Genomic DNA, 24,854 nt, shown 5'->3' with positions numbered 1-24,854 from the left:
GATGGTCTGCCTCACTCCCCAGCCCACTACTCAGCATGGCCTGGTCTGCTCTGTGTCATGAGAGCTAAGTCCACTGGAAGCTCTGTCATGCCAGGAGACAACCCCGCCCCCCTGCTTGTGCCTCATTCAGGCCTGATACAAGAACCCAATAGATGTTGAGCTGGTGAGTTCTCTGAGTCCTTCAGGGATGCCTTGTATGCTATGGAGCAATTCCAAACTCCCAAGGTATGCTCCCAAGTCTTCACATTACTTGAGCTGATTCCGAGAGGCTAGGAGTGTCAGCGGGCATTCAAGTCCAGAGGCCCAGCCGGGCCCCCTCCTAAGGTTGGCAGAAGACCTTGCAGGCTACCAACCACACTGACAGCAGCCTCCTGGGCTGTGAGCCTTCACCAGTGTGTGGCTGTGGACACACATTAAGAGACTTGGGCATCCGTTCATTTGCTTTCCCACTTTGAAGCAGAAGCCCAAAACCCTTTTAGGGAAAGCTCCATCCTGTCTCTGTGGAAAAATAGGGTAAAGTGATCTGGAGCATTTCTGATCACACCTTCCTTTCTTGCCTGTTCACCAAGTGGCTAGGATCAGCTCCTCCACCGACCAATGCTGCCTACGGGTTCTGGGAATCTAAGGTTGCAAAGCCAGTGGTGGAGTAAACTAAGAATCCATCTCTTTGCTTGAAGTGTGGCTCAGTGGTAGAGTGCTTACATTCTTGAGACCCTGAGTTCCACACAGAAACAAAATATCAGGGGAGGGGTAAGACAATCAAAACATATTACAGGAAAAGAACTTTCTGATAGCCGGCTGTGGTGGCACACGCCGGTAGGATTTGCTGAAGGAGGCAGAGGCAGGAAAGAAAGAAACAAACAAAAAGTTATAAAGATAATGTAAAAAAGAAAACAGAAAAACAAGTTGAGTGGCGCACACCTTTAATCCCAGCACTTGGGAGGCAGAGGCAGGGGGATCTCTGTGAGTTCGAGGCCAGCCTGGGCTACAGAGTGAGTTCCAGGACAGCCAGGGCTACAGAGTGAGTTCCAGGACAGCCAGAGAAACCCTACCTCAAAAAAAAAAAAAAAAAAAAAAACCAAAAAAAAAACCCCACCAAACAAACAAACAAAAACCCAAACCAAACCAACAAAAACAACACAATTCAGCTCCTCAAGTGCTGCCTGGAGATTTCAGGTAGAGAACATGACTGTTATCAGAATCTAGGCATAGCAGACTGATTTCAAAGAACCTGTGCCATAGTGGGTGTCCATACCGCATCCTGGCTCTAATGGTTCCAGCATACAGGAAGGAGCCCTGGCAGATGGCAGCAGCCTTGAGACAGGCCAATTCTTTTGAGGAGTCCCAGGACCCATTACTGTGGCCGGGCCATTATCACACTGACTTGCAATATATTGCAAAGCCACACACAGAGGGTTACCTTCAGTTTCTTCTCTTTCTCCTGCACCACAGCCCGGATGATGCTGAGGGAGGTATAGGTGAAGCTTAGCATGAGCAGGAGAGGCAGCTGGTACTGGATGGCAATGAGGAATGGGTCTGAGATGTATGGTGGGAACGGGAACCTCTTGGTGATCACCACAAGCTTCTGGAACAGCTGGTGTGCAGAGGCGTTGGCATGGTAATGCATGATGGCTTTGTCTACAGCATGTTGCACTGCCAGGAAGCCTTCACGGATGTACCCTGAGTCCAAAAACAGAGGACAGTGTGTCATGGTGCTGCTCACTAGAGAGGGATGTGCTTTGAACAGACAGGACTTTCCTGGGTCCACAGAGGCAGGGCTAGAGGAGGCAAAGGGTGACTTCCTCTGATACCCAACTCTGTGGACCACTAATAATCTGACACCGTTCAGTGATTCCCAAGGAAAAGAGAATGCTTGCCACATACTGCCAGGTGATACTTCTACTTCATAATTAACACAACCCACACAAAACCACAACACGGTCATGTTTTAAAAAAAGATTGAGATAGCACTGGGAGACAGTTCAGTGGGTGAGAGCACTTGCTATATAAGCATGAGGACCTGGGTTTGGATCCCCAGAACCTTCATAAAAGCCTGCCATGAAGCTGGGCAGTGGTGGCACATGCCTGTAATCCCAGCACTCAGGAGGCAGAGCCAGGCAGATCTCTGTGAGTTCGAGGCCAGCCTGGTCTACAGAGCGAGTTCCAGGAAAAGCACAAAGCTACACAGAGAAACCCTGTCTCGAAAAAAACCAAAAAAAAAAAAAAAAAGCCTGCCATGAGCATGCCTATATACTCTAGCATTTCAGGGTGGAGTCAGGCAGATGCTGGGAATTTACTGGCTAGCCAGCTTAGCCAAGATGGTGAGCTACAGGTTCAATGAGAGACATTGTATCAAAGGTGCCAAATGACAAAGCAGGACATTCAACACTGGCCTACCCATGAGCATGTACACACACACACACCACTATACACATACATTCACTAAGCACATCACATACACTACACACACACTACACTAAACATACACAACCTGATATAAACTTGGTGGGAGATGGACCCTGTATGCATGCCTCAATGGACTGACTGAAACTTCTCAACAGATAAAACTTAGGCTACACAGACACCAGGAAAGAGAACATGGAGAGTGAAGACAGGAGAAACAGGGATAACTGGAAGGTGTGAGGCACAGGAAGCACTTTCTGTACTTGCTGAGAGGGCCAGGTCTTGAGTGCTGTCAAGGGGAAGAAACTAGTGGCCCCAGTGCCTAATGGTGACTCTAGGTGGAAAGTGACTGAACAGAGATAGAAGCCGAGGCCTTTGCCCAAGTGGAGCGGAGAGAACTTGGTGAGAGGCAGCCTGACACAGCAGCAGTCATTTTGTTTGTGTTTTTAGTAGCTCTGATGGGAGGGAATCCGACACAGGCCTAACTGAGAATCAGCGTCTACTGGCTGCGTCCCTGCTGGGGGTCAGGGAAATCTGCTCCTTCCCTTCTCCACTTTGGAGGGATCAGTGATCACTACATCCCTTGGCTCATGGTCCCTTCCTCCACTTCAAGACCTGCAGAGCAGTCCCTCGAGTTAATCTTTGCCGACCTGTGCAGCCCGAGTCTACTTTTAAGGACCCAGCAATCACACAGGCCCCTGCAGAGTAACTGAAAATCATTTTGCTATCTTTTTTTTCCCCTTCAAGACAGAGTTTCTCTGTGTAGCCCTGGCTGTTCTGGAATTCACTTTGTAGACCAGGCTGGCCTCGAGCTCAGAGATCTGCTTTCCTCTGTCTCTCAAGTGCCAACACATCCAGCTTAATTTTAATTTTGCTATCTTGAATCAGCTGACTAGCAGATTTATTTCCCTTTGCCTCAAATAGGCAAAGGTTTTGGATGATTAGGAAGGGGGAATTTAGGGATAATTTGATCTACGCTAGGTAGTTTCTGGCCTCCCAAAGGGGTCTGACCTGTAGGAGTAGCAAGCACAGCACCCTAAGTATACAAGATCTGAGAGATGAACCCAAGGAAGAAGTGGATTTAAGATTAGTAGATAAAAGGAAGCCTGAGGTCCCAAGCTCTCAGCCTCAGGACAGACTGGGGAATAGGCCACTGGCGTGAGTGATTAGAATACAAATATCCTAGCTAGGCGGTGGTACCACACGCCTTTAATCCCAGCACTCGGGAGGCAGAGGCAGGAGGATCTCTGTGAGTTCGAGGCCAGCCTGGGCTACAAGTGAGTTCCAGGACAGGCTCCAAAGCTACACAGAGAAACCCTGTCTCAAAAATAAATAAATAAATAAATAAAATAAAATAAAAAACAACAACAAATATCCTGAGACACAAAATTGTCTGGCCACTTATTCCAGCCTCTAGAAATGAGAAAAGCAATTTGCTAGCCACACCCACGACACAGGCTAACAAGTGCTACCATTCTTCTGTCTCTGGTTTATGACTGTAACGTCACCGACGTGTGCCAAAGCCAGTGCCGGTGGAGCAATAATTCTCATCTTTACAAGGTCACTTCCCAGCAGCTAATGCTATCCTCATTGGACAGACAGAGAGGCCCAGGGAGCCTCATAGCTGGTGAGGGGTTCAGCTGAGCACGGGACACCAGAAACTGTCTTTGAAGTCATGCCTACTCACCACGACGACTTTACTGTTTCCCCCACACCTAACTGCCTGCTGCCGCCTGCACATGGTCTGCTCGGGAGACTATTGAGTGGTGCAGCGGTTTTCATCATTACAACTCTGTGACAACCTGACAATCTAGGGCAGTGGTTCTTATTTGTTTATTTGTTTGTTTGTTTATTTATTTATTTATTTATTTATCCTTTTTGGTTTTCGAGACAGGGTTTCTCGGTGTAGTTTTGGTACCTGTCCTGGATCTTGCTCTATATACCAGGCTGACCTCAAACTCACAGAGATCCACCTGGCTCTGCCTCCTCAGTGCTGGGAATTAAAGTCGTGCACCACCACTGCCTGGCTAAGGCAGTGGTTCTTAACCAGTGGGTCACAACTCCTTTGGGGGTCACATATCAGATATCTACATTATGATTCATAACAGTGACAAAAGTACAGTTATAAAGTAGCAACGGAATCATTTTGTGGTTGGGAGTCACAACCTGAGGAACTGTACTAAAGGGTCTCGGCATTAGGAAGGTTGAGAACCACTGGTCTAAGGCATAATGTCATCACTCTGTAATCTACCACTTTCCCACTGGAGGAATGTTTGTGATGGTAAGTCAAACCATGGAAAATATTGTGTTGTGGGTTATCTTGTTCTTTTAGAGTACTCTGTGGGACGTTCTTTTTAGAAAAAATGTTTACATGAATGGGTGTTTTGTGGCATATATGTCTGTGTACCATGTATGTGCCTAGTCAATTGAACCAGGAGTTACATAAGACTGTTAGCTGCCCGGTACTGGGATCAAACCTGGGTCTTCTGAAGAGCAGTCAGTGCTCTTAGCTTATTCATTTCATCATCCCTGGGGGTCATACTTATCAGGATGTTGTCAGTAAGCCTACGGCGTGGGTGTCTGGGGCCCAGGCGGGATGAGAATGCCACGGGTGGGACCCCCCCCATCTACTTCTGCCACGGGTGGTGCTGGGACCCCCCCCCCATCTACTTCTGCCACGGGTGGTGCTGGGACCCCGCCCCCCATCTACTTCTGCCACAGGTGGGCCCCCCCCATCTACTTCTGCCACAGGTGGGACCCCCCCCATCTACTTCTGCCACGGGTGGTGCTGGGACCCCATCTACTTCTGCCACGGGTGGTGCTGTGACCCCCATCTACTTCTGCCACGGGTGGTGCTGTGACCCCATCTACTTCTGCCATGGGTGGTACTGTAACCCCCCCATCTACTTCTGCCACGGGTGGTGCTGGGACCCCCCCATCTACTTCTGCCACGGGTGGTGCTGGGACCCCATCTACTTCTGCCACAGGTAGTGCTGTGACCCCCCCATCTACTTCTGCCACGGGTGGTGCTGTGACCCCATCTACTTCTGCCACGGGTGGTGCTGTGACCCCATCTACTTCTGCCACGGGTGGTGCTGTAACCCCCCCATCTACTTCTGCCACGGGTGGTGCTGTAACCCCCCCATCTACTTCTGCCACGGGTGGTGCTGTGACCCCATCTACTTCTGCAGGCTCTCACAGACTGTTAAACAACTTGGGATGTCTTTCACAGGTTTGGACAACCACGCCTGGTTTATAAAACCTTCCCTTTGTCAACTGCTGCAAATGTTCTTCTACTCTCCTATTGGTCACAGGGCTTTTCTTTTGGGGCAATTTTTTGAGTTTGCACATACTGATATCTGTCAGTCTTTTCCTCTAAGATTTAATTTTTTTCTTAAAAATTACTTGATGTTTGTGGGTATTTTGCCTGCATGTATGTCTGTGCATCACATGATTGCTCGGTATCTGCAGAGGCCAGAGGACATTGGGCTCTAGAACTGGAGCTACTGATAGTTATCAGACACCATGTGGGTGCTGGGTGTTTACCCTGTCCTCCGGAACACCAGCCAGTGTTCTTCACCTCTGAGCATCTCTCCAGACCCAGGCTTTTTGTTTGTTTGTTTTTGAGACAGGATCTCTTTGCTGTCCTGGAACTTACTATGTGGAGCAGGTTGACCTCTGACTCATAGAAATCTGCCCGTCTCTGCCTCCCAAGTACTGGGATTCAAGGTATGTACCACCGTTCTTGGCTTAAGAGATATTTTTCTATTGCTTTCAGGAAACAAGACAGGCTTGAGGAACTGCATGGCTGCTCTGTCAGCCAGCACACCCAGCTGGTTGACGTGGGTTACTGGTGTGATAGCTGGCTGCAGCCCCTCCTGAGCCCCAGGTCTACTTACTTGTGTGGACCCCTCTAACCCCATACCCCTACTTGTTCAGTTTAGTTCATTTTCCAGATTTAAATCCCCAACCTAGAGCATTAGCCTTAGGATGGGTCCTAGAACCAGTGGTAGGCATCTCTAACTGCTGCTGGTTGGAGCCTCCTGCCTGTCAGCTGGACATTCTGAGTCTTGCTCCATCCCCAGAGAGACCTGTAGAAGACTGTTCTCCAGAACTTCTGGATTTCTACCAGCCTTGGTTGGACTGGGCTATCTCTCACCCTGGATCATTGGCCCTAGCCTCATCTTCTCTCTCTCTAGCTTGTGCCCAAGATGTGCCTGTGCTTCAAAACAGACAAACATGTGAACCGCAGATGGAAGCTCTACCACACAGACCACAGTATGCCTAGACGGAATCGGAATAGCCAACAAGAACTTCTGTGCAGGTTACTGAGTTAAATCAAGAATCTGCAGACTTTCAAAATGGGAGAAAACCAAACACAGAGAAGGCCAGGGAAGGGAGGTATAAAAACAAGCCTGAAGGAGTTGATCAAAATGAGGCTTTTGAAAACCTGAGTAATAAATGTTTCATTCAAGGGCACATGTCTTCTGAAGTGGGGGAGGGATGCTATAGTCCTAAGGCTTACACCTACTCTGTAGGAGCCAGTTTTGTTGTTTTTGAGCTGAGGATCGAACCCAGGGCCTTCTGCTTGCTAGGCAAGCACTCTACCACTGAGCTAAAGGCCCAACCCCAAGGAGCCAGTTTTATTGGGTGTTTTTTTTCCTTCACAATTGAGAAATTTATAAAAAGAATTTCTTGGCCAAGCAGTGGTGGTGCACACCTTTAATCTCAGCACTCAGGAGGCAGATGCAGGCAGATCTCTGTGAGTTCGAGGCCAGCCTGGTCTACAGAGTGAGCTCCAGGACAGCCAGGGTTACACAGAGAAACCCTGTCTCAACCACCTCCTCCCTCCAACATTTTTTGTTTGGTTTTGTTTTGTTTTTCGAGACAGGGTTTCTCTGTAGTTTTGGAGCCCATCCTAGACTCTGAGTGCTGAGTGCTGGGATTACAGGCGTGCGTGCGCCGCTGCCACCACCACCCGGCAATCATCACAATCATCAGAAATTAGCAATCTAGGGCTAGGAATATGGCCCCCAAGAGTGTTTCTCACCTGGTTCACCGCCATCAGCTGATAAAGGTTCTCTTGGCCCTGGGCTTGGGAAAAGTGGAAAAAGAGAAGTGGTGTGCCAGCCTTCAGTCTCTCTTAGAAAATTATTTCCTTTTTGGGTCCACATGTAATTTCTTCGTGTGTAACTGAAGCGTAGGTGGTATTTCACCTGTAGAAACAGAAAAGAAAACCAACAGTTTCAGACTGAAGAGTAGATGCCTGAGTGCCATGATGGTGCATTTCCTTACCAGGATGGTGTCACCAGACGCTTACCATGCCCTGCCCTGAAATTAACCCAGCTGCCTCAAAACATCAGAGGGAGACATTCTTTTTTTTTTTTAAATGATTTATTTATTTTTATTTAATGTGCATTGGTGTTTTGCCTGAATTTATGTCTGTGTGAGAGTGTTGGGTTCTCTGGAACTGTAGTTACAGACAGTTGTGAGCTGTCATGTGGGTGCTGGGAATTCAATCTGGGTGCTCCAGAAGAGCAGCCAGTGCTCTTAACTGCTGAGCCATCTCTCCAAACCCAGAGGGAGTTATTTCTCCCAGCAGGGACAGAGGGACATAAGGGGGTACTTTTGGAATGTTGCAGCTACTTCTCTTTGTCACCTAGCAACATAAATACTTTTTTTTTTTTTTTTTGAGAGAGGGTCTCACTGTATATATTTGGCTTGCCCAGAGCTTGCTATGTTGACCAGGATGGTCTTGAACACACAGATATACATCTGCCTCTGTCTCTCAAGTGCTGGGATTAAAGGCACACACCATGCCCAGCAATACCATATTTTCAATGCCACATATGCAGGATCAATGGAAGGCAACCATCAACATGTGAGACAGTTGCTCAATCCCCCCCTACCCCCCAAGACAGGGTTTCTCTGTGTAGCTCTGGCTGTCCTAGAACCTGCTTCATAGACCAGGCTGGCCTTGAACTCAGAGATCCACCTGCCTCTTCCTCCGAAGTGCTGGGATTAAAGGCATGTGCCGCCATCACCACCCTACCAGCTGCTCAATTTTAAAACCATCTAAAAAGCAAAGAACTTCTTCTATTAAGTTTTTGGACATATTTAAATCCCAAACACCTACTATTTTCTTCCTTATCCTAGTTGATTTTATCTAAAGAGGCCCAGAGAACTTTTATAAAGTCCAGAAATTAAGTGATTGTTCATGGGCTGGTAGGTTTTTAAAAACTGTTCTGGATTGACAGGTTAATATCACCAAGCTCCTTCAGTAGGGACTGATTAGTATACTGGTCCTAAGGGCTAGTTTAATGTTTACTCTTAGGCAGGTGGAGGTTAAGGAAAAGAATCCATATTTGCAAGTGTATGGAGTTGTGAGGGACACTGAGGACCAGCACTCTGTGTGTGTGTGTGTGTGTGTGTGTGTGTGTGTGTGTGTGTGTGTGTGTGTAGGGGGGCAGGGGTCAAAGTCTCACCGCCAGTGGCAGGGGGTCCTTGCTGTGGTTGAAGGTGTGCTCAAATACCACAGCTGCCAGCACGTTGGAGGAGCGGTTGTCATACCGAATGTAGTCCTCGAAGTCCTTCTCAGAGGAAAAGCCATGCACTGTGGACAAAGCAACAAACCACACATTGCCCAATCGGTCCTGGTCCTTGAAAAGCCTGGGAATGCCAGGACACTTCTGATAAAAGAGCATACTGACAAGGCTGTCGAGAGCTCGGAAACCCTCCAGACTGGAGTGGGCAGACAGCAGAACTGCCCAGGCAGAGCTAAGCCCTGGACAGCACCTAGTCTTCCTGTTGCAGTTTGAAGCAGGCTGAGATACCAGGCTGGCAGCAGGGCCAAGTCACAGAAAACTAACAGGGCCAGGGGCTACAGTCCACAGCAGCAGTGTTCTGTTCTCCCCACCCCAACTCTCTCTCCTGAGCATGGCAAGCCTTTCTTTTTTTTTCTTTTTTTATTGTATTTTTAAAATTTTATGATTTGATTTAATTTTATATATCGCCACGGATTCCTGTCATCCCTCCTCCTGCCCCCCTATTTAATTAATTAATTTAATTAATTTATTTTTGGATCTGAGGATCGAATCCAGCACTCTACCACTGAGCTAAATCACCAACCCTTTAATTTATTTTTAAAACAAGGTTTCTCTGTGTAACCTTGGCTGCCCTGGAACTCACTCTGCAGACCAAGCTGGCCTCAAACTTACAGAACTCAACCTGCCTCTGTCTCCTGAGTGCTGGGATTAAAGGTGTGCGCTACTATGCCCAGCATGGCAAGCTTTAAAAATTGGAGTTCCTCCAATGACCTCTGTGCCCTGGCCTCCTTTTATATACAGGGCTTTACTGTAATCACTTGGTGGGGTAAATCAAACTAGAGGAGGTCTGTGCCATCAGCAAGAGGGAAAGGGACAATAGGTTTATCTTGAAAGCAAAGATGGAGAAAAGAAGGCTAGCACACACTACCAGTGTGTGTGTGTGTGTGTGTGTGTGTGTGTGTGTGTGTGTGTGTGTGTGTGTGTGTATGTGTGTTCCCTCCACAGGCCTCCTGTGGCTTTATTCAGAACTGCCCCTGAAACCCATCCCAGGAAGGCTGTTTGTACTATGTATTCAAACTGTGCTCTTCTCCCAGAATTAAACGGCTTTCCTGGACTGAGTCCACCCAGCTGCCCCTGTTATCAGTAGGTGTGACTGTGGTGCCTGATATGACCAATACTGCCTTAGGTTTTTCCATTGGTCCCCTCAGCATTGGACAGATGGGCGGTCAGGCTCTTGAGCCTCATTTTATACTGAGATTAGGTAGCCCAGGGGTTGATAAAGACATACAGCCAACAGGATGGGTTGCTGAGTGTGGACCCAGCTTTTCCTGCGTCTGGAGTCTGAATTCTCCGTATAACTAGAGGCAACATTGTCCCAGAGAACTAAACCACAAGAAGAGCCCTGCTCACCCCGGGTCTCTCACCTCGCATGTTGATCACGAGTTCCCTTTTCACCGTCTCTGTGATGGCCCTGGCAGCATCGCTGTGCGAAGGGATGTAGACGAGTTCCCAGCTATCCTCAGGTGGCGGGAAGGAGAAGAACAGGGGCAGCTGCTGGATGGACTGGCCCTGGTAAACTGTGGCATTGGGCACATTCTCTGACTGGATCTTCAAGCGAAGCCAAATCAGGATCCCAGAAAACAGTAGGGGCAGGAGGAGTTCCAAGACTGTCACTAGAACCTTCCGCTTCTACAAGACAAAGACCACCCTGTTGACAGGGGCAAGTGCACCATCCTTGAGGGCTTTCCGGGGCATCGACTAGACGACGGCTGCCCTTCCTCAGGCCTGGACTCACCTTCAGAGTATAGTTCTTCCAGAGCAGGAGCGCCAGCTGCCTCAGCACTGCCATCTTCCTGTAGGCACAGTGCCAACACCAACCGCAGACCAAAGGCTTAGACGGAAAACTAAAGTGCTCTGAAAACACAGACCACGGTTGCCTTGGGAACTGATATGAGCTCTTCCCCTCCATATTTCCCACCCTCCTTTCTGCCACTTAATCCTAAACACTCCCTTTGAAGCATGCCATCCTGATGCTGCAAACCCCATCATGTCCAGTAAGCACGCACACGCTTCGGGGCAGCTGCCATGTTTTCCGACAACACATTTAGTTATTTTTGTGTGTACGCATGTGTGCACATTGTGAGTGCCACAGTGTACGTGTGAAGGTCAGAGGACAACTTGTTGGAGGTTGTCCTCTCCTTTCCACAGTGTGGGTTTTGAGGATCAAACTCAGGTCATCAGGCTTGGAGGCAAACACCTTTACCCACTGAGCTCTCTCGCCCACCTCACAGTAAGATTTTGAATTTTTTTTTTTCGAGACAGGGTTTCTCTGTAGCTTTGGAGCCTGTCCTGGACTAGCTCTGTAGACCAGGCTGGCCTCGAACTCACAGAGATCCGCCTGCCTCGTCCTCCCGAGTACTGGGATTAAAGGCGTGCGCCACCACCGCCCGGCCACAGTAAGATTTTTATGTGCTCTGCAACTGTTGTTGGGGTATTATTATTATTCAGATGCTTTAGTTGTTATGCATGTCCCATTTAATCTCAAAATATTGCTTTTTACTTACCAAATCAGAACTAGTAAAAGAAAATCCAAGGCTGGAGAGGTGGTTTAGCAGGTAAAAGTGCTTGCAGCCAGCCAAGCTGGACACCAGAGTTTGGTTCCTGGGACACAGGGAAAAGTGGAAGGAGAGAACTGACTCCTGAAAGTGACCCTGACTCCCACACATGTACCATGACATGTGTGTACATGTACACTAAAATAATCAACTAAAAAGAAAACTCAACTCAGTGTCCTGGCTACAGGTAGTTTTTAAGAGTTGAGAGGACTGTGGGGAGGAAGGGAAAAGCAGAGGCCTAGGGGCCTTCAGTGGCCTTGCTGACCTGGGAGCCCAATGGGTCAGTAGCTGTGTAAGTGACCAGTCATTCCCTCTTGAATCCAAAGGCCATTTTTTCCTGTTGCTATACTGGAACCCAAGTCTTCACTACACATGACCAACCCCTTTCTCACTCACACTCCCTTACTGAGACATGGAGGAGCTTGCTATGGAGCTCAGGCTGGTCTCAGACTCACTAGGTAGCCCCAGGCTGCTCTCGACTCCTAGTGATCCTCTGCTTCAGCCTCCTGACAGAATTATAGGCACATGCCATCATACTGGGCATAAGAAAACACATCCTAAAAGTGTCTCTCCTGTATTAAGCATAAATGTAACATTTAATTCTGGCACCCAAAATTAGAGGAAAAATCTGCAAAGAGTTTATCAAACACAAGGGATAGCAAAAACAACATTTATGAAGGCTGTCCATTTAGACAAATGTTATTGAATTTCAGCTATCAGAAGCAGAAACATTGAGCTGCTAACCTGGGGAAGTAGGTGGTCAGAGATAAAGCCAGCAACACCCACGTCAGGAGGGTCCCATTCAGCAAACTGAAGGCTTGGCGGTCTAGAGGTGAAGATCCACAAGGAAGGAAGGGAGAGAGCAGCAAGTTCCTGAGAGCTTCAGGCAGAGAAGCCCTTCCCCGTTCAGAGTCTCCAAGTGGGGAAAAGCCTTGGTGACTCACAGGGAGAGTTTAGTTTAGTCAACCAGCTCTTTGTTCATGGCTAGTACTAATCAAACACCAATTCTTAGTCAGATGAAGGCAAAACAGGGTATATAGATAATTCCTGAATCACTCATTAATGAGCAAAGCTAACATGCTTCTAACATGAGTAGCTGGAGACTAGAGTCTATGGGATAAAGAGGGTTTCTGTTTGTTTGTTTGTTTTAAAGAAACCCAAGCTGGGCAGTGGTGGTGCATTCTTTTAATCCCAGCACTTGGGAGGCAGAGGCAGGCAGATCTCTGTGAGTTCGAGGCCAGCCTGTGGTCTACAGAGTGAGTTCCAGAACAGCCAAGGCTACACATAGAAATTCTGTCTTGAAACAAACAAACAAAACCCCAAAACAAAAAACCAAAACCAAAACCAAAAAAAAAAAAAAAAAAAATCCCTGTTTTTACTTTTAAGGTTAAAAATAATTTCTATAAAGAATCTTTTTAGGGCTGGAGAGATGGCTTGGAGGTTAAGACTACATACTGCTCTTGGAGAGGACCGAGTTCGATCCCCAGCATGTACATCAGGCAGCTTACAACTGCCTTGACTCCAGTACAGGGGATCTAATAATACCTGGAGCCTCTGTGGGCACTGCACTCAAGTGCACATACTCTCACAGACACATAATTTAAAAAAGAGAGAGAGAAATCCAAAAAACCTTATTTTAAAAACTAAACATCTTGCCGGGTGGTGGTGGTGCATGCCTTTAATCCCAGCACTCGGAAGGTAGAGCCAGGCGGATCTCTGTGAGTTCGAGGCCAGCCTGGTCTACAGTGTGAGTTCCAGGAAAGGCGCAAAGCTACACAGGGAAACCCTGTCTCAAAAAACCAACACCAACCAAACAAACAAAAATTAAAAACTAAACATTTTGCCTTCTTAAAACATAAGCTCAGAATTTATGCAGTGTGGGTGGTAGAGGATCTCACAGATGGACTTAAAATATGGATTGTTTTTGTGACAGAGTCTTGCGTTTAGCTCAGGTTGGCCTCAGAATTATGGTATCAGCCTTCTGAGTGAGGCATGAGCCACCACACCCACTTTAGAATATGATTTTAATGACAGGAAGGACTAACAGGTGAAAAAGCTATGACAATACAAAGCGTCATTAATTGGCAACTTAATAAATTAATTAATCTCAAAACTTTTATAATTTTAATTTGTAAGGGCTGCAGGCAGCAGTTTGTCTGTGTAGCTTGTATGAGTTGGGAGTTCTACCCACAAAAACAAGTAGATAAATAAGTACATATATATTTTAAATACATTAATTTAGAATGATTGTATTTTTAAAACACCAAAGCCGGGGCCGGGTGGTGGTGGCCCATGCCTTTAATCCCAGCACTCAGGAGGCAGAGGCAGGTGGATCTCTGTGAGTTTGAGGCCAGCCTGGGCTACAGAGCTAGTACAGGACAGGCTCCAAAGCTACAGAGAAACCCTGTCTCGAAAAACCAAAAAAACAAAAACAAAAACAAAAAACACCAAAGCTGGCCATAGTGGCACATACCTTTAATCCCAGCACTTGGGAGGCAGAGGGAGGTGGATCTCTGTGTTCAAGGCCAGCCTCATCTACAGAGTGAGTTCCAGGAAGGCCAGGGCTACACAGAGAAACCCTGTCTCAAAACACCAAAAAAACAAAAATAAAAACTCCACCAGGCCAGGTGGAGTTTTCAGCACTTAAGAGATGGAGACAGAAACGCATAGATCTCTGAATCTCATGCCAATGAGACTCTGTCTAAACAAACAAACAAACAAACAAACAAACAAAACCAAAAGAAACCTACCACTACCAACCACCAAAACCCAAACAACAGTAAATAAAAACACCTACCAATAAAGTCTTAAATAGGGGCTGGAGAGATGGCTCAGAGGTTAAGAACGCTCCTTGCTCTTCCAAAGGTCTGGAGTTCAATTCCCAGCAACCACATAGTGGTTCACAACCATCTGTAGTGAGATCTGGCGCCCTCTTCTGGCCTGCGGGGATATGTGCAGACAGAACACTGTATGCATAATAAATAAATAAATCTTAAAAAAAAAACAACAACAAAGTCTTAAATCATCTTAAACTATAGATGATCAGTAAAGGAGCAGTGATAGAATGACATCTGTTAAGGCCCGTGGTTATTTAAAAAAAATTTTTTTGTTATTTTGTCTTTTTTTTCAGAGCTGAGGACCGAACCCAGGGCCTCGTGCTTGCTAGGTAAGCTCTCTACCACTGAGCTAAATCCCCAATCCCTTAAATTTTTTAATGTTAATACATTTTTAGTTATTTATTCTGTGTGTGTTGCTTGAGGGAGTAGATCAAAGACTACTTAGGGAGTCGATCATTTCCTTCTATGCCGGCTCTGGAGATCAAACTCAGGTGATCGTGTTTAACAGCAGTGCCTTTACTCACTGAGTGATTTCACCATCCCAGGGTTCCATAAACAGTCCAACTGAAAGGGGGACCAGGTGGCTCTGGTCAAAGCCAGTCCAGACCAGAAACTAGTTTGACTGAGACGAACTTTCTCCCTCCACCAGAAAGGGATATAAAAAGGCCATAGTTCAGAAAGGCTCTGGGGCTCAGGATGTAGCATGGTTAGCAAGCATGCAGAGCACTCAGGGCTTAATCCCAAACACTGTAAAAACTAAGCATGATGGCAAATGCCTGTAATCTCAAGTTCAACCTCCTCCACTACACAGTAAGTTCAAGGCCAGCCTGAGCTACATGAGACCCCCCTTTCAAAAAGGAAATAAAATAATCGGTTTAAAGAAGTAGATGGTTGCATTTTTTGGCTATTGTCCAAGAATATAAACACTCTCTTGCTTATTCCGATTCCTCTCGGGCCCAGAGCAGCAAAGGACACAGTTTACACAGCTCAGCAGACTGCAGGGGCAGCACCAGAGACTGACCTTAGTCCCAGGAAAGGCTGGCTGAAGGTGTTCCTCCAAGGTTCCAGGGGAAGTGGCCTGTGGCAGCAGTACTACACAGATGACTCTGGGGTGGAAGCAGTGGGCCCCTGGAGAGAAGCAGCAGCCCTAGGGAGCAGGAATGCTGAAATCTCGAGGGACATCTGGAGGGACCTGGGGCTCACAGGCATGACTCTCTGGCACCTTTGGGTAGACGAAGGGTGCTTAAGCCTAATTTGAAAAATAACCACAAAACACTGTTTACCAAATTAGAAAGTAGGAGAGCAAAATGTGTTCTGAGTATGTCTCCTAGGGACTAGGGAATGTAGATCAGTGGAAGAGCACCTGCCCAATATTCACAGGAGCCTGGTTTAACCCCCAGCAACACACAAGAGGACACTACTAGAACAGAACTGCTCTGACAATGGAGAGGTACAGATTTACAGTATGCATATTTAGAGTGGCGCCTGGCACTTTATGATGACGGCCTCCTAACATGGCTCAGGTTCCTAGTATTATCGTCCTTGACAGATGGCGACCAAAAGGAGGTACCAGCCAAGACCCAACTGCAAGTAAGCTGTGTTAGCACTTAACCCTTGGCCTGTCTTAGCCTCTAAATCTGAGCTCTGAGCCCCTGTATACCTTTACCTTTTATATATAGGATATCTACTATGTATACATTCCATATTTACACACACACACACACACACACACACACACACACACACACACACACACTCCAGACACAGTGAACAGCCTTCTAACACTTTCTATATCGCTCCTAGAATGCAACATTAGCGTCACCCCACCACCTCTTCAGCAATTTGGTCCCGTCCCCCCATACCCTGCTTACTGCTTTGTCCCTGCTAAGCCTTATCTGAGGTCTCAGCTTAGGCTACAGTTGCACTTATGCATGCTGTGTTTGAGCAAAGGCATTTAAAGGAGGAGATCCTGGAATTACAACACCTGGAACACTTTTTGGTTACGAAAGCCAGTGTACGCAAGGGAAGGAAGTTAAGGTTCCTTCACCCACTTAACACTTCAGTGCCACTGAAGTGTACTCAGGAGTGGTGATGGCTGAGATCTGAGACTAACCTCAGGGGAGGGAACAACTGCCAGCTACTCTAAGGCAAACACCAACACTTGGTCACTTTAGCCCCCCCCACCCCCTGCAAGAATCCTCTCAGAATGTCCCACTCAAGAGGGCTCAGTTTGCTCCTTGAGGAAACCATCAGAAAGGGAAGGCAGCCCCCACACCCCCAAAGGCTTGTTTGTTTCCAGTTAAAATATCAAACATTGCACAAGGCAGTAAGTATTTCAATGCTTGTATTCGAAGTGAACAATCAAATGGATTCTGAGAACTCTGTTGGCAGATCATAGGAGTCCTGTTGAATGGTCTTTCTCACAACTGCTCTTAGCTTAGGGACTATGGGTTCTGCCAGTCCATGAGCACTGTGGTGCCTCTGCTCAGCAGCAAGCTAGAAGAGTCCCAATCGTGCCAGGATTGAAACCAGTGCCTCATTCACACCAGGCAAGGGCTCCACCACTAAGATACCATGGTAGCTACACTGAGCCCTGTCAGGTGATTTCTTTGTGCCATATAAATATCTGCAAGTATGGAGCAAAGCAGTGTCAATGCTTTGGAGAGGGTGCTTTGGAGCCTTCAAACTAGTAAAACTCACTGGGCAGTGGTGGCACACGCCTTTAATCCCAGACTTGGGAGGCAGAGGCAGGAGGATCTCTAGTTCAAGGCTAGCCTGGTCTACAGAGCGAGATCCAGGACAGGCTTCAAAGCTACACAGAGAAACCTTGTCTGGGGGGACAGGGGCTAGTAAAACTCAGCAGGGACCTGGTGTCAAGCAGAAAACCCTTTGTGCAATGTGTCTGTCATGTCCCTAGCACTGGTGCATCTCCTTCAGGGAGTCACAGGCCTTGAGAAGAAAGGAACCTTCATAAAGCCATAAATAGGCCTGTTGAGGTTGCTCAGAGAGCTGATGATCATGGTGCTTCACACCCTATGTAGATGTGTGACACAAAGGTGTCCTGGTGGGCAGTACTGGCCACACTTAGGGCTCTGCCTTCAGTTCCTACTGCTTTGCCCTACTTGAGATGCTTTTAGGAAAGTATTTTATTATCAATCTAGAGAATTCTCAGCAGCCAGCCAGGACCAAAGGTTTATCTATGTATATCCATACTGAATGTACTTAATTAATATTTGCTGACAGAATCTGTAGCTGTTTGGGATACACAGACATTGATTCGTTCAACAAACATTTGCTAAATGCTTACTGTGATGGGTATTTGTACAACATGCTAAGGATTTACTAATGGACACAATAATGCTCTTACAGCTTACAGTCTGTAAATGCTTAACTCTTTTAAAACTTGGAAATTAAGCTAAGACAGTTTAGTGAGGTTTCGCATTGCTGTGAAGAGACACCATGACACGGCAACTCTTATAAAGGAAAACGTTTAATTGGGACTGGCTTACAGTTCAGAGGTCTAGTCCACTGTCTTCACAGTAGCACACAGGCAGACATGGTGCCAGAGAAGGGGCCAAGAAGAGCTCTACATCTGTATCAGCAGGCAGTAGAAGAAAGAGTGACCCACTGGGCCTAGCTTGAGCTTCTGAAACCTCAAAGCCCACCCACTTCCTCCAACAAGAGCACACCTACTCCATTGGGCGTGCTTCCTAACCCGTTCCAGTAGTGCCCCCAGGACCTAGGGGCTGTTCTCATCCAAACCACCACAGACAGTATCCAAATCCTGGAGTAGACAGGGGTGAACTGGATGTGTGGAGAGCAAGTGAGACAGACAGAGGGCTGGGGGACCACGGTGCTCAAGTTGCTTCATTGCTGCATGACCACGGAAAGATGAAAGGAAATTTTGGAAAAAACAGCTACCGTGAAACCTGAGCATGGACACGAGCCTGGTAGCAGCAGACAATGAGATGGAGATGAAAGCAGACCCCAAGGCTTATTTTTTTTTAATGTTTTTTTCAAAGACAGGGTCTGTCTAGTATGTAGCCCTGGTTGGTAGAACTCACTATGTAGACCAGGCTAGTCTCAAACTCACAGACGCCAGACCCCGAGGAATGAGAGCAGAATCCTAACATCCACCTGCCTCTGCCTTCCAAGCACCAGCATTAAACCATGTGCCACCATGCCCAGCAGACACAAGGCTTTGGCCTCTGCCTAAGAGAGTTAAGGGTACATTCCAGCTGCTGGAGCACATGTGGCTTCCTTCTACTACTACTTTTGTTCATGGTCTTTTTCTGAGGCTATTTAAACATTGGAAAATGTCAAGTGCAATGCTTCTGCAGATGGAGTACGTATTACAAAATAAAATGGAGAATAACAGGCAAATTTTTAGGGTATGCCCCTCATCTGTGAACCTTACGAGTTGTTTTCAAGTGGGGTGAACAAGACAGTACATGACAATAGAGGAATAGTGAGCAACTTTCTTATATTCTCTAAAATAAGAAAAACCTTCATGAATATTTAATACAAGGTAGACTCTGGTTTGGCCAGTTGTGAGGCAGTGGCTGTGGATCCTGATGAAGAGTCTATAACACGGGTGGTGGTGGGGCCTCTCTCAGGATTTATTTAAGCATCTCAGACATAAAGTTCATATGTTTCAAGATGTCATTTTTTAAAATTATTATCTAAATGGTATTTTGTCTGCATGTATGCCTGAAGGCCAGAAATGGGTACCAGATCTCATTATAGATGGTTGTGAGCCATCATGTGGGTGCTGGGAATTGAACTCAGGACCTCTAGAAGAGCAGCCAGTACTCTTAACCTCTTAGGCATCTTTCCAGCCCTCAAGGTTTTTTTTTTTTTTTTTAAAGGTAACATGAGGGCCAGGTGGCGATGGCACATATGCCTTTAATCCCAGCAATCGTTAGGCAGAGCCAGGCAGATCTCTGTGAGTTCGAGGTCAGCCTGGTCTACAGAGTGAGATCCAGGACAGGCACCAAAACTACACAGAGAAACCCTGTCTTGAAAAACCAAAAAGAAGGAGGAGGAGGAGGAGGGGGGGGGAGGAGGAGGAGGAGGAGGAGGAGGAGGAGGAGGAGGAGGAGAAGAAGAAGAAGAAGAAGAAGAAGAAGAAGAAGAAGAAGAAGAAGAAGAAGAAGAAGAGGTATGATGGATGTGGTTTTTAAAAAGAGACAGAGCCAGTGAGATGGCACAGTATGTAAAGATGCTTGCTTTACCCCTGGTGACCTGCTCAATTCCTAGAAACCACAAGGAGAGAATCAACTCTCATAAGTTGTCCTTTGATCTCCCTGCACATATGTGTACAGGCGTGCACAGACACACACACACAATAAACAAACAAGTGTAATAAAAAGTTTAACAGAGACTAACCAAAGCTTTACAAAATTTTGTAGTTATCTGGGAAATGATGATAAGCACTTTCAGAGTTCACTGGTTAGCGCAGGAGTTACTGGGGGATTTTAAGAGAGTTACGGATTTCTTTCCTGAAATTTCCAATCCTAGGGATCTTTAAATTTTTTAAATAACAAATAACTGCAACAGTGTGTGAAATTGGCAGAGAGATGGTTCAGCAGTTAGGAGTGGTGATTGCTCTTGCAGAGGACCAGGTTTGGTCCCTACACCCATGCGGCAGCTCACATGTTCTGTAACTAGTTCTAGGGGGTCTGATGTCTGTTGCTGGCTTCCATGGGCACCAGGTCTACACATATATCATGCATATACATACACACATATAGACAAACATTCACACATTAAAATTAAAAATAAATCTTTAAGAAAGAAACAAACACTTTCAGGCTGAGGAGATGTTATTGAGTAAACTACCTGTTATGTAAGCAGAAGGACCTGAGTTCAAATCCCCAGCACCTATTTGAAAAGCTGGGCATGGGGATGTGTGTCTGCAGCCCCAGTGCTGTAGTGGGAGCCAGTGCAGAAGAGGAGGTAGAGTGGCAAGAAACTGCTGGAGCTGGCTGGCCAGCCAATCCTGCCAAACTAATGTGCTCCAGGTTCAGTGAAAGAGCCTGTCTCAGAAATAATGTGGAGAGCAAAAGGGGGAGCCACTAATGTTGACCTCTGTTCCCCCCCTACACACACACACACACACACACACACACACCTATGGGTATACCCCCCACAGTGAAAAAACCCACACCCACACAAAACCCCCAAATGCGAACCTGTCCCTTCAAGGAAAAGGTGACAAGATATGAGAATTACAATTTTCAAACAATTCATGCCAAGAATAGAGTCCTAGCCGGGCGGTGGTGGCGCACACCTGTAATCCCAGCACTCGGGAGGCAGAGGCAGGCGATATTTGTGAGTTCGAGGCCAGCCTGATCTACCAAGCAAGATCCAGGAAAGGCGCAAAGCTACACAGAGAAACCCTGTCTGGAAAAACCAAAAAAAAAAAAAAAAAAAAAGAATAGAGTCCTAGTGAACATGGGTGTCTGAACACAGATGTCCTGAAGGCCCATATGTGAAAAGCAGAGTCCCTAGCTCAATACTATTGGCAGGAACTTTAATAGGTGGGGCCTGGTAGGAGGTCTCACACCACTGGAACACCTTTGAGAACTCTTTTGGGACCCAGCCATGATGTCTGCAGCTTTCATGTATACCACCTGTTCCCCACCTTACTATAGGCCTCAGAGCTATGAGCCAATTGATCATGGGCCAAAACCTCTAAAACTATGAGTCAAGATAAGCCTTTGTAAAAACAGTTGCCTCAAGTATTTGTAAGAGCAATATAAAGCTGATGAGCATAAGACAGTTAATAATTACATTATACTGCCACAGCTGCTACATGGGTGCCACATATACAGATACATGCCAAAAAACATCAAAGACCACAATTTGCATCTTTTATTTTTTTACCTGCAAACACACATCAGCCCAAATCAATCAGAACATTTGCATGGCAGGTAAATGAGCTCAGACCCAGAAGCACAGCATCTGTGCCTATACAATATGCATCATGTTTATTTGTAAGTTCTACTGAAATGAAGAGCCTGAGAACTGGCATGTCCACATGCCAGGACTTAGGTTTCACCTGAGTGACTGAGTCTGACCGTGTGGCTTCCATTTTTACAAGGCATGCTTATGCTATAATTTTTGTTCTAATAATGTGGGAAGTTATTTAATCATGTTAACTTTTACCTCTTTTGTTGGTTTGTTTGTTTCTCGAGACACAGTTTCTCTGTGCAGCCCTGGCTGTCCTGGAACTCGCTCTGTAGCCCAGGCTGGCCTTGAACTCAAAGATTCACTTGCCTCTGCCTCCCGAGTGCTGGGATTAACGGCGTGTACCACCACCACCTAGCCTCACCTTGTATCTCTTTAAAAGGTCCATATTCATCTATATTTCTAGATTCATTTGTTGGGATTTATCATCCAATTATATACGGACACTCTCAAATTATTTCTATAGAGCATACACCAGGAAAGTGTATGGGGATGACTTGCTTACATAGCAGTCCTTATGTGGATGAGGTGATCAAGGCCTGCAAGCCAGAGCCTCTGTCTTAGAGCCCCAGGAAGCCAAGTCTGAGATTGGGTGATTGGTTCTGCATGCCCAGGTAGATAGAGAACTGCAGTTTTTGGAACATACACTCACCATTACTTACTTGCTCTGTCTCCCTAGAACAGGAGCTCTTGGTGAGAATCGGCAGGATGTATTTTAGGCCAAATATGTGGCCCAAAGAAGGCTCAATGAAGAGAATTCTACAAAAACGTATGCTGCTGTTTGCTTTCCTGCCTAATTCCCATGCTACAGCCTTTGTCCCATTCCCTGGATAACGAGCTTTTCTGCCTTCTTAGGTATGGGGAATGAGGTAATGAAGCAACATGAGTCCCCAGAGAGGTAACCATGGATCTTCTGTAACAAGCAAAGCAGCAAGGAGCACATTATGGCTTCTGCAAAGGTGACTACTGCCCTGTTGACTCCAGGCCTTGTGCCATTCAAGGGGAATGGGCATCAGTGCAGGGATGGGCCCACGGGCCCTTCTCTCCACACATAGTATAGGCCTCAGTGCAGGGATGGGCCCACGGGCCCTTCTCTCCACACATAGTATGGGCATCAGTGCAGGGATGGGCCCACGGGCCCTTCTCTCCACACATAGTATGGGCCTTCAGCACTCTAGTCTGCTTAGACTATCTATCACCCAGCATATTGCTTTGAATTACCAGGTGAAACCTTACATTTCCTGGCCTACTTTGATGCCAGGCCCTCTGTAATGCTGTCTCCGGTTAGCAGGAGTTCTTCCTCTTAGCTGTAAAGCAGAGTCTTCTAGGGGTGTTTTCTGACAGAGTCTGATGTTGAAGTCTACCCATGAAGACAGTGGGCTTTGGTCTGGGCACGGGAACATTTCTCTGGGCCATTCTAGACACAGCCTCAGTCTAGATCTCCTGTTGCTGATGGAAACCACTCCTCTGGACACCTGTGGCCGCTGTTCTGGAGGTGCCATTGGCCACTCACCTCATTCTTTAATGAAAACTGCATTATTTAATTCTTTCTTTGTGCTGTGGTGGGGGCATGCTTACACCATGGTGTCTCTATGGAGGGCAAGGACAACCTGAAGGAGCTGGCTCTCTCCTCCTACCACATGGGTCCCAGGGCTCTAACTCAACCTGTCCGGTTTGCCTGTCAAACACCCTCACCACCGACCCATTTTGCCAGTCCTGTTTCTGTGTTCTGCCAGTTTCCTGTGAGATCTCTAAGACCAGGGGCCATCTCTAGTGACTCAGAATCATGCCTGGAGCCTTGCCCATCAGAAGAGTGACAGGCATACCTAAGAGTTCTAGGATGGAGCTCTCGACAGACTCAGTAGCAAAGGAGCCTCCTGCCAGTTGCCAGGAGCAGGGTTGGAGGAGAAACCATAAACTCCATAAGGCCAAGTTAGGCCTTAAGTTAAGACTAAGTCAAAGTAGTTTCCACGAGACTACCTGGGCAAGATAATGTGAAAAGCTAGTGGCTTGTTAAAACAGCTACAACTACTTTGTTATGCTCCAAAAGGCTGTTTGGCCAGATCGCTGGTACAGCACCTTAGAGGAAAAGGTTAGCTGTTTTCAAGGGCTCAGTTCAAACCAATGTGGTGAGGGAGATTCCTATGGCATCCGCTTTTACCATCTTTCTCTTTCCCTACCCCTCCCCCATTTTCCACGAGGCGAGCTCTCTAAAATGGTCTCAGTCTTTCAAGCTTAATAATGGCAACAGCAAAACTTTCTGAACGAAATAAGGCTGCTTAGGAGACAAGGGTGGAACTCGTTTTCTTGAACTTTGCCTGGGTCTCCACATTGTTACTACAGAGCCCCGTCACTCATTCTGGGGCATTTCCCGAGTGCTCCTGATGTGCAAACACCAAGTCCCTATCCATGATTCAAGAATCTGCCGGGTCTGGAGGCAACGGGGCAGACAGAAATACTCTCTAAGACAAGGCCCGGCTGGGCCATACACAGGGAAAGCAGGCTCTCTCAAGCATGCAGCACCAGGACCATCTGCCCAGGACCCAGGCTTAGAAGGCGACCCTATCCCTTAGGGGCTGGCTGAAGTTCAGAGCACCAACACATGACCCTGGGCACAGTTGCTGTAGGACCACAGCCCACACCGGTGGTTCCCCCTTCCCTGTCTTGCCCTGCACACGGGGGGGGGGCTTCGCCAACTTCAACCCCTACCAAAGCACCCTTTGAGCCCTACGCTGCTGAAGTTCGTGAAAATGAAGAGGGTGGAGCCTGAAGGACTCTGATGCTGGGAAGAATCCCATCCCGCAGCAGCACCGGCCGGGTGGTGCGCCGGGAGCACTCGGCAGGCCTGCTACCCCGAAACCAGGAATGCGCCGGAGGGCGGCGGCTGTCTGTCCATCTGCCGGGCCCGCCCAATGGACCCCATCACGACCCTGGCTGTCTGAGCAGGTTCCTGCGCTCCCAGCGGGCCCGCTATAGCGGGGACACACCCAGGCTCGAGGACGCCGCGAAAGCAACACCTGCAGCAACACGCGCGGAGGGTCCGGCGCGAGGCTGGGGCGCTGCCCGCTGGCAGAGTGGAGACGCGGGCAAGGACCGCAAACCTCAGACCCCGGAGCTAGCGCGAGTGACGGGTCCTAGAGCACTCACCGACCCTCAGCGCCAGGGTGGCGGCGGCCGGAGGAGCTCTCTCGCCAGGTTCCCTCCCTCAGATTCCCGGTTCCGCGCCAGCCTCGCAGGGGCGGCAGCGGCCGGCGCTGACAGCTCAGGCCGCCCAGCGGGGAGGAAGCACCGGAGACAGGCGCGGGTGGAAGAACGCACCAGGAAGCTCCGGCTCCTCCAGGGGGCGCGTCGGCCCGCGCGTGCGCAGTGGGCCGCCCCTGCAGGTGCCCCGGGTTTGCTCCCGGCCGCCTTGGCCTCGCCTAAGCTTTGGATTCAGCGTCTGCGCAGTGCCTCGCGCGTGCTGCCCGGCTCCGACAGAGGGC

General features: G+C 47.7%; 1 protein-coding gene and 1 long non-coding RNA gene across 3 annotated transcripts in view; both read right to left on the bottom strand.

Moving 5' to 3' along the window:
* LOC118588492 (ATP-binding cassette sub-family A member 3) overlaps positions 1 to 14,391 on the bottom strand; it is a 55,014-nt gene extending 40,623 nt beyond the window's left edge. Inside the window, exons 1-7 of one of the 2 annotated variants that reach the window (XM_036194823.1) lie at positions 14,361 to 14,391; positions 12,308 to 12,389; positions 10,744 to 10,862; positions 10,373 to 10,637; positions 8,889 to 9,016; positions 7,454 to 7,619; positions 1,421 to 1,680 (exon numbers count right to left, since the gene is read on the bottom strand). In XM_036194823.1, the coding sequence (XP_036050716.1) occupies positions 1,421 to 1,680; positions 7,454 to 7,619; positions 8,889 to 9,016; positions 10,373 to 10,637; positions 10,744 to 10,797 (873 nt within the window). In that variant the 5' untranslated portion in view covers positions 10,798 to 10,862; positions 12,308 to 12,389; positions 14,361 to 14,391. Of the gene's footprint in view, positions 1 to 1,420; positions 1,681 to 7,453; positions 7,620 to 8,888; positions 9,017 to 10,372; positions 10,638 to 10,743; positions 10,863 to 11,512; positions 11,543 to 12,307; positions 12,390 to 14,360 lie in introns of those variants that run through there. The other variant, XM_036194824.1, reaches the window with a different exon arrangement.
* Positions 14,392 to 14,469: 78 nt separating this feature from the next.
* LOC118588491 lies at positions 14,470 to 24,854 on the bottom strand. The gene is made up of 3 exons (XR_004945598.1): positions 24,520 to 24,854; positions 15,422 to 15,649; positions 14,470 to 14,503 (listed from the first exon to the last, which is right to left on the bottom strand). It is a non-coding gene; the product is annotated as an uncharacterized LOC118588491 (long non-coding RNA).

The sequence above is a fragment of the Onychomys torridus genome, chromosome 8 (assembly GCF_903995425.1).
Source record: "Onychomys torridus chromosome 8, mOncTor1.1, whole genome shotgun sequence".
Taxonomy (NCBI): Eukaryota; Metazoa; Chordata; class Mammalia; order Rodentia; family Cricetidae; genus Onychomys; species Onychomys torridus.
The sequence above is the reverse complement of the archived record's forward strand: the minus strand, read 5'-3'. Positions and strand labels throughout refer to the sequence as shown.